This window comes from Microchirus variegatus (genome assembly GCF_963457635.1).
Source record: "Microchirus variegatus genome assembly, chromosome: 18".
Lineage (NCBI taxonomy): Eukaryota > Metazoa > Chordata > Actinopteri > Pleuronectiformes > Soleidae > Microchirus > Microchirus variegatus.
The window spans coordinates 5,309,912-5,325,186 of record NC_139819.1 but is presented as its reverse complement, the minus strand read 5'-3'; the positions used below and the strand labels follow the sequence as shown (position 1 = coordinate 5,325,186).

General features: G+C 42.7%; 1 protein-coding gene across 1 annotated transcript; it reads right to left on the bottom strand.

Annotated features, from left to right (window-relative positions):
- Positions 1-7,137: 7,137 nt before the first annotated feature.
- Positions 7,138-13,761, bottom strand: slc14a2 (solute carrier family 14 member 2). The gene is made up of 10 exons (XM_083905475.1): positions 13,616-13,761; positions 12,489-12,551; positions 11,423-11,600; positions 10,721-10,910; positions 9,912-10,040; positions 8,931-9,123; positions 8,620-8,767; positions 7,915-8,049; positions 7,738-7,787; positions 7,138-7,660 (listed from the first exon to the last, which is right to left on the bottom strand). Exons 1-10 carry the CDS (start codon positions 13,637-13,639, stop codon positions 7,214-7,216), a joined length of 1,557 nt encoding a protein of 518 aa, XP_083761601.1. The 5' UTR covers positions 13,640-13,761; the 3' UTR covers positions 7,138-7,213.
- Positions 13,762-15,275: the final 1,514 nt, after the last annotated feature.

Sequence of the window (15,275 nt, the reverse complement as noted above, 5' to 3'; positions counted from 1 at the left end):
GCGTCTATTTGAATTGCTCTCTGGCGTGCGTCGCAGCCTCTGTAAACTCATTCTTTACCTCCGCGTGCGTGTGAACTTGTAATTATGATGTAAATATGCTCAACCCTGCTGTACAAGCCTTGCAGTTTTAGATGTTAAACATTTTTAGCTTTATTTTCTCTACGCGCACTATATATATATATATATATATATATATATATATACATATTGTAAAAGAGAAATGTATATGTGTATATACAGTATATGTGTGCATATATGTGTGTGTGTATGTATATATATGCATATATGTACATATGTCTGTATATGTATATACATATATGTGTACATGTATACATATGTATGTGTGTATATATATATACATATGTATGTGTGTATATATATATACGTATATATACATGTATGTGTATATATATATATACATGTGTACATATATATATATATATATATATATATATATATATATATATATATATATATATATATATATATATATATATATATATATATATATATACACACAGAGGTACGTTGCTGTTGAATGTTTTATTTTTAAGGGCTAAATCACACTCCTTAAAGATACAAAAGTATATAGAAGAACATCTGTTACGTGGCCATAAGGAGTCTGTCCAGCTCATTGGCCAATAAAAAAAAAAATACAGTTGATTAATTAAGATGTTATTTAAGCACAGTTGTACTCTCACTCCACGCTTTATTTAACTTCATCCTCTTGCGTTTATTCAAGATAACTGCTCTTTTATATGGATTTTTTTTTTTCGTCACGCTTATGTGTGTGTGTGTTTTTTGTTTTTTTTTTAATTTGTGGTTCTCATTATTTGTGCAAAAGCCTCTATGTGTGAATTATGTGCTTTATAGAAGGAAAACAATCATTCGGGTCAAAGAACCACCCCCCCCCACCTGACTGTGTGCATTAATGGGATCATTTGCTATTTGCTTATCCGTGTCACTTAGTCTGTGTCACTCCTGCAGGTTACTTAGTTAGTTGGTTAGTTTGGGGTGGTTGTAATATTTTGGTACGGGTTTGCTGGTTGAACCTCAGAGCAGTTCCGTTTTTACTGAAGTCCCCAGATTAACAGTGGAGTGACTTAACTCCAATTCTGTCCGTTATAGTTTTCAGAGACTCTGACCCTGTGATCCACACCTACCTATGCCTTTAAGTGCACATCTGATAGTTAAACAATCCTGAATGTATATATATATATGTATGTGTGTGTGTGTGTGTGTGCATATATGTGTGTATATAAATATATATGTATGTATATATACACATGTATGTATGTATGTATGTATATATATATGTATACATATGTATGTATGTATGTATATGTATGTATATATATATATGTATGTATGTGTATATATATATGTATACATATGTATGTATGTATATATATATATATATATATGTGTGTGTGTGTGTATGTATATATGTATACATACGTATGTATATATATGTATGTATATTTTTTTTGATGATTTTCCCCTTTATATTTTGGTTAGAAAATATAAAATGATCAGGTACAGGGTTCAGTCAGAGGTGTTGAAGTAGTGGGAGAGTTGTTGCTCGAGAAGAATACGTTGTGTTCTACCTTTTGTTATGTTTTCTTTACTCTTGCACTGGGAGAAATCCTGCAGATGCTTTGACAATGTGTTGCTTTCCACGCGTATGAAAATAATATAAATAAAGTTTGTGTTGGGGGGTTTTTTTCCCCCTGAAAGTGAACACTTGTGTCCTGATGCTTCGCGGTCGCACCACTACATGTCTTACTTGCTCTTCTAGAAACCTGCTTGTTTGGTCGTTACCTTATTTTAAATGGTTCACGTTAGAGATGCACAACTACAGTTTAACGAATTGTTCCCCGTGTGTGTTTATACTTCGCTGAAGGAGCTTTTCTGACCTTGTCGGGACCTGTAGTCCTCATGGAGACCAGAACCTGGTCTTAAGGAGGCAGAATCTGAGGAAACTCTTTAGGTTTCAGAGTTGAACTGTGGTTGAGTTAAGGTGAGGAAGGGTGAAGGAAGGCATGTTCAGGGTGGAGTACATGAGCGAGATAGGAATCACAGTTCATGTTTGCAGAGACAAAGTAAGGCGGTAATTATGTTTACTGTCAGCAAAGTATCTTAAAGTACAAGTATTTTACCAGAAAATGACTTTGGTAGAAGTTAAACAAAGTAAGTGTACTTAAGTTCAGTAACGAGGAAATGAATTCCCAGAATCCTCCGGATCAAACCAAGTGTTTCTTTCTGACCCAAGTCGAGGGGCTCTGGTGGCTGGATGCTAAACCGACATGCTAACCGCTACTCTGGTCATTGCTCGTTTTTCCGTCAGCATCTGACATTTTCACCTCTTTCTCCCTCCTACCGCAGCAGACCTTGTGTCTCGGCACTTCTGACACCATGTCGTGTTCTTATCCCACGATCGTCCTGGGTTTGTCCATCAACTTCAAAAATATAACGGAATTTTAAATCTAAAAAAAATCATTCATTATGCTGATGACTCATTGCTCTTGTCACAACAACTCTCGCAACCAGACGCAAGACAATTCACCTCATCTTGCAACAACTCCAGCTCAGGCAGGAGCCAAACCACTGTGTCATGACTCACGTCAGCTGCCGTCGCCTCAGAACATGTAAACATTCTGTGAGATCAACACAACCACAAAAATGTGAATCTTCAACTCCAGTGTCAATCACTTCTACTCATTGGTTCAATGACCTGGAGGGAAACCAGAAGAATGCAACAAAAGTCCAGATTCTTTCTTCATGAAGGTCAAGATTCTTTCTTCATGAAGGTCAAGATTCTTTCTTCATGCAGGTCAAGATTCTTTCTTCATGAAGGTCAAGATTCTTTCTTCATGAAGGTCAAGATTCTTTCTTCATGCAGGTCCAGATTCTTCATGCAGGTCCAGATTCTTTCTTCATGCAGGTCCAGAGTCTTTCTTCATCCAGGTCCAGATTCTTCATCCAGGTCCAGATTCTTCATGCAGGTCCAGATTCTTCATGCAGGTCCAGATTCTTTCTTCATGCAGGTCAAGATTATTTCTTCATGCAGGTCAAGATTCTTTCTTCATGAAGGTCAAGATTCTTTCTTCATGAAGGTCAAGATTCTTTCTTCATGCAGGTCCAGATTCTTCATGAAGGTCCAGATTCTTCATGAAGGTCCAGATTCTTTCTTCATGAAGGTCAAGATTCTTTCTTCATGAAGGTCAAGATTCTTTCTTCATGCAGGTCCAGATTCTTCATGTAGGTCAAGATTCTTTCTTCATGAAGTTCCAGATTCTTTCTTCATGAAGGTCAAGATTCTTTCTTCATGCAGGTCCAGATTATTCATGCAGGTCCAGATTCTTCATGCAGGTCCAGATTCTTTCTTCATGCAGGTCCAGATTATTCATGCAGGTCCAGATTCTTCATGCAGGTCAAGAATCTTCATGCAGGTCCAGATTCTTTCTTCGTGAAGGTCAAAATTCTTCACGCAGCTCAAGATTCTTCATGCAGGTCCAGAGTGTTGAGATAATGTATGTTGTGATTCAGCGCTACATGAACTAAATTGAACTGAAATGGAATTTAACAGCAGCAAGGATCTCGATGGTTACATCACGTGAAATTCAGAGGAAACGGCTCACGAGGCCGACACGCGAGAAGCTGCGTGAGCCACGCTGATTGGGTCCTCTCAGAGACAACAGTGGCCGGTGGGAAGGACGAACTAACCAATGGGAGCACAGGCCAAGGCAGTGTGAGACACGTGTTGTTTGATAACACACAGGTATTACAGCATTTTAGACTGTGATCTGACCCGGATTAGTCGGAGGGGATGAGGGATGCGTGACATGCAAGCGCGCACATGCTGGTCGAAATCTTAACATGTGTGCGGAAGGAAAAAACCGACCTACAATGCAGATAAAAATCTCCACCTGCCACGTGTAACCTTTGCTCAAACACTCCATAATAATGAGGAAAACGAGAAAAGAGAGTGCTGCATGCAGAGATAATCCGTCGTTCAATCGAAGAGGAAGGAAGGAAGGGTGGGTGGGTTTCTCGTTTACGTTTCAGTAGCCAGTGAGTCTCGTTTCGTAATTGGATGGTGTTTTGTTTTTGGGTTCATTGCTGCGAGATGGAAAAAAACAAAACTGGGGAACAGTTTGAGTCCAGATAAAGCTGCAGTACGTTAGAGTTAACTGGTTTAAAAGAGCGGAAGCTGTCGCCGCAGGACTCTACGACAGGTGCTCGTTTGAAAAAACGAAATTCCTACCTGGTCAGACAGGCAGCAGGTGTCAGAAAGCTATTCTGTAACTATTTGCATGCTTATTTGTAACTAATGACATAGCACACATTTCAGAAGAGCTTGAGGCAACCAGATAGGGAGGACCAGCTCAAGCCCCCACAGTCAACTTATTCTAGTGTATCGGATGGTGAATTATAATATTTACATCTTGAAAAATTAGGGATACCATTTGTTTTTATATACAGATGCCCATGCCCGTACCGTTGTCGGCCATTCTGTGCCATTTCAAGACTCAATTCTCTCATAAAGAAGGGAAATAAACGACCCCACGACACGACTCATCCCCTGCTGAATAACAGCGTGAAATATTTCACACAAGTTTCTTTGCCCGGAGGCACAAGACGACACAAAAAAAATTGGAATACCTTGTCGTCAAAAGCCAACCGTTTTTACGTTGGCGTAGTGTTTTGGCTTTGCAGCAGGAATCCCCGGGTTTGCGACGCGATCGGAACAAGGGCCTTTTCTACATGTAGTTTGCATGTTCTCCCCTTGTTTGTGTGCGCCGGTTTCCTCCTGGTTCTCCAGGTTCTTGTCCTCCCACAGTCCAAAGACATGGGGATTATAGGCAAATTGGAAATTGCCTCTATATGTTTCACCTGTCATTGACTGGCAACCCAGGGTCTGACCTCGCCAATCGCCCTATGCTATCTTAGATTAGCATTACCATTGTTCGAATACTTTCCATGTCAGGTTACATACGGTCGAACAACGTGTAAATGCTGTTTTGCATTTAGTTGTCTAAACAGGTAGCAGGAAGGAATCCTGCGTGGCACAGGATCACTTATCTGATGTAGTTTGCATGTTCTCCCCTTGGCAACCCAGGGTCTGACCTCGCCAATCGCCCTATGCTAGCTTAGATTGGTGTAGCTTGACTCTCATGCGGAGGATAAAGCGGGTAGAAGATGGATGGGTGGCAGGAACCTGGAGACGGTCGGTGAATTTAACAGTTACCATGTTCATTTTAACATCTAATTTTACAGAGGGCATAGGCACATTTCGCGTTGTTGGCTTTGGCATAGAATTTGAACAAACCGGTGCTTTATCACGTTCACGTTTATCTACCACGTGTGAAAAAAAGGCTTATGTAACTTGGTTCATACCACGAGAAATGCGTCATCGATGCGACTCCCGTGACCCAAAGAGATCGCATCTGAATTCCCTTCCTCCTTGTGTTTTATACTCGCCTCTGATTTTTTTTTTTTTTTTTTACTTTGCGTCAATTCAACCTTATTTTAAAGTTATCAACCATCTGTATCAACCTGCATGAGGCACTACAGAGATGGAAGGATACCGAAAAACTTTCAACCCTAACTGAACTCTCTTTGGGTCACGTATGTTTCTAGCTCTGCTCTGCGCGTCTAAATTTACAAATTAGAACTGTCGTGTGTGGACTTTTAAACATTAGCGTTAGCGTTAGCATTAGCGTTATTTACATTCAAACTATGTTTTTGCTCTCACGACAGCCTGGCACCATTCCTGCACTGCACAAACATAACAACAATAATAATCAAAGGTCATGCTTCTTCAGGCACTGCTGCAACCTTTCGTGCTTCTATTTCACTTCTACTTAAAGGTGCCATATGTAAGAATGTGGCCAAAAACAGTTACTACATTCAAATTCAAAAAAATTCAGAGGTCTTTTAGGTTTCATTTTTTGACGTAACTCTCAACCCGTGGTTGCTCGGCAGCTGAGACTCTACCGACTGCAATGATTGGTAGACGGGGGTAGGGGGCGCCACATGCCAAAAACATGATTTCAAAACATAAACATGATTTGCATATATATTTTTTTAATGCAAATAAACCTTTAAATAGCAATTACTTCACGGTTTCAATGACTGGTTGAACTTAACCCTGTAAAGCTACGGTTGCCTTGCCTCCGCGCTCCCAGACGGCAAGATGCGTCCATTGTTCGAATACTTTCCATGTCAGGTTACATACGGTCGAACAACGTGTAAATGCTGTTTTGCATTTAGTTGTCTAAACAGGTAGCAGGAAGGAATCCTGCGTGGCACAGGATCACTTATCTGATCTTGACCTTATGACACAGTTTTCTTGTCTAAACACGGCACATGCGAGATAAAAACACGATTGTTGTGACAGCTACTTAAACTTTCCGTTCGCTTAATCTCATCAAATCTGAATATAAAAAGGCACGGTGCCAATCGAGATAGTAGTCGATCTTTGCACTCTTTGTTAAGACGGGAATCACGTGTGCAGCGGTAGAGCCACGGTGATTTAAATGATGTTAAAATGTAACGGAATTTTCAAATTAAAAAAAATCATTCATTATGCTGATGACTCATTGCCTGGAGGTGCAAGCCATTGTTACAAAACGTGAAAGCACTTCGCCAAAGTTGAAACAAATTTTTACGTTTTCGAAAAAAGTACATTTACAAAATACACTTTTACCAACCCACGAAAAAAAACTAATAATAACGTATAGGGGATCGTACCAAATGCTGCAAGAGACCCGGAAGTGATATATATTTTGTATTTAGTGATTTTAATTTCGTAGAATTAACTAATACAGTGAACGTTGTGGCAAAAGTTTGATATGAGAAGTAGTCAAAAGTCAGTGGCTCTTATTTTGAAAGCCAGGTTGAAAAGAAGTGGTAAATAAATATCGTGTATGAAGAAAAAAAAACGTCCAGTCGGCTGGTAACTGGCTCATGTGTTTTTTAGCGTGTGTTTCACGTTTTAGTGAACGTACAATCCCTTTCCTTAAGGTGTTTTCACGTTTTGTAATACGCGTTTGCACTTCCAGGCCACCGTAGTCAACTCCCATGTTTAGCCGTTAATCACAAAACCACCATAGACGTAGCCTTAGAGTGCTTGATACAAAAATATTTATTAGAAATATAGACTTTTGGGGGTTAGGGTTACAAACAACACATTTGTGCAGGACGTTGTTCACGTATACTCGGGCAAATCGATCGCAGTGTCATCGCTGCGTGCGGTTTCCTGTTCGCTGGCGTTTTCTGGTAAATTGATCGCAGTGTCCTCGTCGTGCGCGGTTTCCGGTTCGCCGGCGTCTTCCGGGGACATGAACATCTCGGAGTCGTTGTCGTCCGACGCCTCTCTCTCCGCTCTGCCCTCCTCCGCGATGGCGAACTCGAGCCTCAGCTGCTCCTTCTCGTTCAAGATCGCCTCTTCCTCGACGGCCCCCTTCTCCTCCTTCTCCTTCTCCGCCTTCTCCCTCTTCTCGTCCTTCTTCATTTTCCAGAAGAAGGCCAGGTTCTTCTCGGGGTAGGTGACTTTGGCCAGCGGGAGCTTGAAGATCTTCTTGGTCTCGGTGGTTAAGTGAAGGAACGTCAGGGCGGAGAGGCAGAAAGGCCAGGTGCAGGCGGGCAGACCAAACTGTGGACCAAAGACACGTTATATAGCTGTAAGTTTTATGACGAGCTGTTGTACGTTCATGTGGGACGAGCGCTCACCGTGGACATGATGTTGGCAATGGCTGAGCCGAGGTATGCGCAGAAAAATGCTGCCGAGAAAAAATACACAAGAGACAACTGTTCGTTTCTTTGCACCTGACTTCGTGTCACATATTCTTGTTTAGATAAGATTGTGTTTTCGGACAGCGAGGCGATATCTTCGCCACATGTGCTCACCGCATGTAAGCGCGAGCAGGTGCACCTGCCAGGTGAGAGCGTAGAACATTCCCCCGATGGCGATGCAGGCCAACACACAGTTGTATCCCCAGAGGCCGAAGTAAATGTCTCCAAAGGGAGCAGCCAGAGCCAGACCTGTAAAAAACAAACAGTGTTACCCAGCAGACAATTTGTGGTCCCCAGAACGTTCTGGGAACGTTACCTTTTGGTTGTGGGAACGCTCCCTGGAGGTTCCTCCCTTGGTTCCCCTAACGTTAGTTTGTCACAACCTTTATAGAATGTGATCTTTTGGTTCCCAGAACATTCCCCCTAACATTACCTTGTCTACAACCTTCATACAACCTTTACGGAACGATTGGATTTTAACATGGAACAGGTCAACTGAGTGGATTAGGACAGCCTTAAAGGTGCCACATGTAAGAATGTGGCCAAAAACGGTTACTACATTCAAATTAAAAAAAAATTCAGAGGTCTTTTAGGTTTCGTTTTCTGACGTAACTGGCAACCCGTGGTTGCTCGGCAGCTGAGACTCTACTGACTGCAATGTTTGGTAGACGGCGGTAGGTGGCGCCACATGCCAAAACATGATTTAAAAACATAAACACGATTTGCAGTCTGCAAAATATTATTTTTAAAGCAAATATTTTGGCTGCACTGTTGTTGTTGGTGAGTTCAGTTTGTTATATGAACATTAGGACCTCTCACCTGAAACCATGCCCACTGCAGATCCCAGGACAGCATGAGCACAGGTGATGGGAGAAGAGATGAAGAGTGAGATGATGAAGATTCCTCCAGTCCAAGGGTTGTCGCAGCCATAAACTTGGCCTATTCCAACAGGCACTGACATGAACAGCTACAGAGAGACGGACAAAGAGGTCAAACACAGTATTTGTTGAGGTTGCCCTATGATACATATCTCCCTGACTCCCTCATAGTAAGGTATGTTGAAACCTAGGAGACCTAAGGTAAGATCCATTTTTTTGGAGTTCATAGAAAGATCCTGGATCGTTACTGACCTTGGCAACATCGATTTCAGCCCAGGTGATGTTGGCCAGCTCTGAGCGAGGCTGAATGAGAACCTGAGGGAAGTGGTGGTTGAAGTGACCGGTGGCGACCATGTGGAGACAAACCAGGATGTTGAAGGGCAGGGTGAAGACGGGCAGATCCCAGCGACTGTTGATCGATGCGATTGCGCTGGTTAGGACTGGGCTGGAACACAGTAAAGCAACACCATCGATGTAAGATTGAATACGTTTTTATGTATTTATTTATTTATTTATTTATGCAACAGGAAGAGATGGAGGACGGGGTGTCAACAGGTCTCTGTAAGCTAAGTGCTTAGCTGCTGTCGGTTACGTTTATATATTCTGATAAGTGTGTTGTTGTAAAACTGAGTTACTGTGATTTTTCTGTGATGTATGAATATGTGTGTACTTGTATTTATGTCTTTATGAGGTCCAAAACCTACCTTTTTGACGACATTTTGACACTGTGGGATATTTTGCACCAGACCTGGTTTTAGGGTTAGGGTTAGGGTTAGAATTGGGTTTATATTGGCACTTAGTTGTGAAGGTTAGGGTAAGCGGTCAACGGAATACATTATATCTATGATGTGTCCTCATTAAGATATAAAAACAAGTCTGTGTCTGTATGTGTGTTCTTGTATGGGTATCTTTGTGAGGACCATGAAAGAAACCATAGGAAGTGAGGACATTTTGGTTGTTCCTCATGTTCTGTCACCGATTAACAGAGCTTTTTGATGATGATAAAGACTTGGGGTTAGGGTTAGGGTTAGGGTTAGGGTTACGGTAAGGGGCTAGGGAATGAATTATGTCTGTGAGTGTCCTCACTACTAATGCTGCCCAAACGTGTGTGTGTGTGTGTGTGTGTGTGTGTGTGTGTGTGTTGTTTACGTTCAGTGAAGAAATCAGTGCTACATCATTTATATTGTCACCTCTACCTCTCATTCCTAATCAATGCTTAGACCTGCTACTCACCACATCATGGACATGAAGATGTTGGGTAACAGAAGCCACCAGTACCAGTCTCCAGCACCGGAGAACACAGCCATCAGCAGACCCACCAAGATGCCGTTGTACCCATACAGCCCTGCAGCTATGGCACCCCTAAAGAACAATAACAGAACAACAACAACAACAGTGAAGTCCATCACCCCCACAACGGCAGACTCTGTCTCTCAGGTAACCCTAGCGACACTCTTTCACGCTTTGTCTCAGGTGAAACCAACAACCTCAAACTGAGAGGGGTGAATTTAACAACTCTCTAAACGGGTGTCAGCCTCAGAGTTTACGGTACAATTTGTTTTTGAAACACGGAAAACATTGGGTGTCAAACTTGCGTGCAAACCTGGCAACCGAGCAACACCAACACAAGGTTTCATTCAACTTTTTAAATTCCACAAAGAAAGGTAAGACAGGAAGTGATTTGGTTGCTATTTCCATGGTTTAATGTAGGCCTATTCAGTCAGTATGTTAGGCTCTGTAAACAATTCAGTTGAATGGGACCATGAATATATACTGCATGAGTAATAACTCTAGAAGTTCAAAATGACTGTCTTTTTTTAAGCATATTTAAATGTGGAATATGTGGGAAATAATCTTCATATTCTTCTATATTCATATGACTTGACTTGTAAGTTGCTGGATTTAAAGCAGGGGCTCGACTTGACTTGCTTGATTCTTGCAAGAATGACTTTCAGGCTATTTGTATTGACCTACTGACCTACTGACCAACTGACCTACTGACCAAGCTGTGCTTGACAAGTTCAATAGTCAGATAAACAAACCTGTTCTGTTGCAGAATGAGGGCAGCGATGGTAGAAAAGAGTGTGCCCACAAAGCCGTTGAGGGCCCACCAGTAGTTCTGTAGGATGAGGCCTCCAAAGATGATGAGGCCGCTCAGAGGGTTGTTGACGAACATCACTTGGGCAGCTCCACGTAGAACCCAGTCCAGCACCTGCAGCAACAGGAACTGTTCTGAAAGATGCAAAGAGTCCCAAGGTTAGGGCCTCACCTGCCTGGACACAAGGCTGCCATGCACCCCACACCTCCATGGAACTCCGCTCTGCTCCAGAGGTCCCAGTCCTCTCGCCTACCTGGGCCAGGCACTCCCTTGCCCAGCCACAAGTGCCTCATGGGCCCCCCTTAGTCCCCCTGGAGCTGCAGACCATGTTCCAGGGAGCCCCAGGTGTTCCACCCAGACTTCTACCCGAGCCAGGCACTCCCATGCCTGGACACAAGTTTCCCCATGCACCTCCTTACTTCCATAGAGCTCCACTCCGCTACATGTACCAGGGACTCCTCTGACCATGCGCCCCTTAGGCTCCCTGGAGCTTCACCAAGATTCAAGATTTCAAGCTTTTCAAGACCCCTTCTGTGCACCCAGAGACAAACAAATAAATCCTGGACAGATTCTCAAGTGTAGTAAATAGGAGAAGCTGTACATTCTTAAACACGCCCACGGTGAGCAGGTTGGAACACTGACTTACTTTCCATCCATTTTCCAAACGCATCCATGCTTCCAGAGAAGTACAAGATTCCCTTGAGGAATCGGGCCCTGGACTTCTGCAGGCATGTCAGTCCTGCAGGCTTCGCTGTGTCTTTGTCCTCTTGCTGAGCGCCATCATCAGGTGGCAGATCCGGTTGCATCATCAGCGGATGGAGTTCCTACAGTCATGATTAGAGACCCGAGAGTTTTTTTAAATTTTATTTTATTTTATAATTAGATAACACAGGTCAACTCTAAGGAGGAATTGTAGGGATTTCTACAAGAATACAGAAAGAAAGAAATTGATGATAAACAAAATCAGAATTATTCATTTGATTGATTTATTTTGTACTTGTGTGTGTGTGTTCTTGTATGGGTACATGAGTGTTGACATTTTTGAGAAAGTGGAGACATTTTGGCTGGTCCTCACATTCTGTTAACCCTTAAAATAGCTTTTTCAGGGTTGGTTTTAGGGTTAGGGTTAGGGTTAGGGTTGGGCACTTAGTTTAATTGTGATGTTTAGGGTTAGGAGTGCAGGTCTAGGAATGCATTATGTCTATGAGTGTCTTCACAATGAATGGGACCTTCTCTGGTATAAACCTTGTCAGGACCAGTAGTCCTAACCTGGTCAAAACCTGGTCCTAATGAGGTAAAGCTGGCAAATTTAAAGGTAGTAAAAGGAATAAGCATTTAATGTGTAAGCAATGATGTGTATATGACTTTGCACAAGAGACTTTCTATCTTACAATTAATATAAGAGGTAATAACAATAACGGTGGTAATAGTAGGAGAACTGATACAAATGATAAAAAAATAACAAATATAGGGTTAGGGTTAGTGAATACTTACTGGTATATAATAATCATAGTACACATTGCTTGTCCTGCCTGTCTCTACATGTGCGCAGGCAAATGGAATGTATTCTATATAGACTAGGTCGTCTTGATGACCCAACCTTTGATCCACCTTTGATCAACCTTTGCTCGTCTCGATGACCACTCAAAGCTCTTCCTCGTACGTTTCATATAAACACGGGGGCTGGCAGAGTGTGCGCGAGTGTGACTTACACAGAAGGAGGCTGCGGTGGGGAGAGCGGCGGAGGTGGAAGCGATGATATTCTTGTGAATATCCTGAAAAAGGAAAAGATGAAATGATGTCAGATACGAAGTCCTCCTTGGCACATTTTCCTAAATCCACTAACACTTGGGACACTTTCTTCTTCTCCTCTGGAGTTTGTGTAGTCCAGTTCTGTCTCCCACTGAAGATTTGTGGTGCAGTGGACCGTTGACTCTTGTTTTGTGCAAGAATTGGACACGCATTCCACTTGCAGAGCTGCCGCAGTTATAGGACATCTTAATTCGGTGAAGTAAGACAGTGGTCGACAACTTTTGTTGTTGTGTTTCAGGCCTGGATTTATACACTTGTGTATGTTTGGACCATAAATACTAGTAGTCTCGGAAGAGAGAAAAACCAAGGTCCTAATGATGCAGAACCTTATTGCGATGGACAGGGTGGCGCCCTGGGTTAAGTTCAGGTTGAGCGCCTAAGAAATGCACCGTGTCCTTGAATCCTCACGTAGGATCCTGCAAAAATGCAAACTCATCCAGAGTCGACCGGACTTAGATAAAAAAAAAACACGATTACTTCGCTTCACTGCTTTGGTAATGATTGTCAATCTTCACATTCTCGTCACATCCCTGCTTTTGCGCCTCGCGTCCCAGAACACGTACTAGATCCAAGTTTATGGTTTGCTGGCTTATATCGAGCTCTATCTATATAAGACACTTTCACAACAAGGTGCCAAAAAAGAACCCCCCCCCCCCCATGCACATTTATTTTTAGCTTGGTCAACAGGCAACACTGACCACCGACTATTGAGCAGCTTAAGTTTACAGCAAGATCGGCTGCAATCATTTAAGGAAATTCTCAAACAATCCAAAACTGTCATTTAAAGATGTTTGCAGGCATCCGTATCTACATTTCTGGAGTCACTGACCACAGTGTAAATCTTTCCTCTACAGATTTATTGTATTCGTGTGCCACCGTTACTGGAAATGTGTTATGCATCAATGTACGTTTGTGTGCATAACTGTAATATAACACACTCAGTCAGTGTCAAAACAATCTCATCTACAATACAATAAAAAAAATACATTAGTTCACCCCCCGCTTTTTGTGATCTACTGTCTCCTACCTTTGTGCCGCGTGATCCAGGCATGTGTCCCAGAGAAGACACAAGTTTAGGGTTTGCCGGGTGTCTCTCTCTCTCTGGCGAGCTGTATCAGACACTTTTATAGCAGAATGCCACGGAGAAAACTCCACCTTTTCTCCACCTCTCCACCTCCCTCTCTCTCTTTTGCTCTCTCTCTCACATATACCACCTCTCGTGTCTTCACATTGCTCTCGACGGGGATTAATGCTGCTCAGCAAGTTTCCCCACACCCAGCCAGCAGGTCGTCCTTTAAACATCATGTCTGTATCAAGGACGCCGATCTACAGGAAACACTTGAGATGTTACGCAGTGCTCTGCCTGACAGTTATGCAGTCGAGAACCAAACTAACTGAGATCACGACATGACCAAGACTTTCAGGGACCGAGTCAAGACTAAAGCACCATATAAATCTGTGTATATTCTTGCACGATAGATCAATATCCACATTTTAGCTCCCTGTTACAGATTTGGCATCAGCACCAGAAACTGACAACTACAATAACTTTTTTATTGTTTACACTTTTTGTTTTTCAGCTTCTCCCTCGATGGACTGCAATGGCGACATTTACAGGATGGACCCCGCCTTTCGCCCTTTGTCAGCAGGGATTGGCACCAGCACCCCCCACCCTCCCCCCCCCCCACCCTCATGTGGAGGATAAAAACGGTAGAAGATGAATTTTAACCCCGGAGTATGAATTAGCTTAGGCCAGAATATACCCCTCTTGTGGAAAGAGAGGCTTAATTGTTCAGTTGTTGGGGTTTCAAGTAAGTTAGGGTTAGGGTTAGGGTTAACAATGGCCAATGAGGGTTGGGTGTCTTGCTCGGGGGGGACCCCAGCCCTTTGACCTGGTGGGGACTCAAGCCAGCAACCTTTTGGTTTCCGTTGCCTTGGTCTGCCCCAAATACACTCAACAAAAATATAAACGCACCAAGAAAAACTTGGCGTTATTGTTATGTGACAAAACAGAGTAACTATCCAAAAAATAACAGTACAACGTTATCAATAAAGTGGCTTTAATTTGCGAGCTTTAAGATCCATTTCAAAACAAAAGTCCTGAAGTAACGGCAGGAAGAACACAACGGGGGTCGATGATCAAAGTTCACAAACTTCAATAACGTGTGTGTCCAACCATCAGCCTCACGCAGAGCGGTACACCGGCGACGCGTGGACATCACCAGGTTGTCGATCGTAACCTGGGGGATGTTGTCACATTCCTCCTGCAGAGCCACTCGAAGTTGGGGGGGGGAACTGGAACTGGAACTGGAACCCGGTTCGCTGTCGTTCAGTCACAGACGAGTCCACAGGCGGCCGACAGTGGAATGATGCACATTCGGTTGTGTTGCCACAGCTGTAAACGCTCCCTCATGATTTGTGACATCTGTGGCATAATTGACAAGTGACAAAAGTCCACATTTTGGTGTGCCCTTTTATTGACCGGACCATAAGGAGTGTCTGTGTACTGGTCATGCATATTGACCACCACTCTGTCATGCTCCATGACTCTGGTGAGTTGAAATACTGATCTTCGACAATCTCAATCTGAGATTATATACTTCTGAGATTATACTAAAATGTGAACAAATATGGTTTACTGCAAGCATTTTTTTTTTTTTTGCATTATGTTGTGTTCAACTAAAAAA

What these genes read in the sequence shown, in the direction of transcription:
- slc14a2 (XM_083905475.1), bottom strand. Translation starts at nt 13,639, where the DNA reads ATGCCTGGATCACGCGGCACAAAG. An exon ending in GTTTGGAAAATGGATGGAAA is followed by an intron (nt 10,911 to 11,422) that starts GTAAGTCAGTGT and finishes TGCATCTTTCAG; the next exon opens with AACAGTTCCTGTTGCTGCAG. An exon ending in CTGAAATCGATGTTGCCAAG is followed by an intron (nt 8,768 to 8,930) that starts GTCAGTAACGAT and finishes GTCTCTCTGTAG; the next exon opens with CTGTTCATGTCAGTGCCTGT.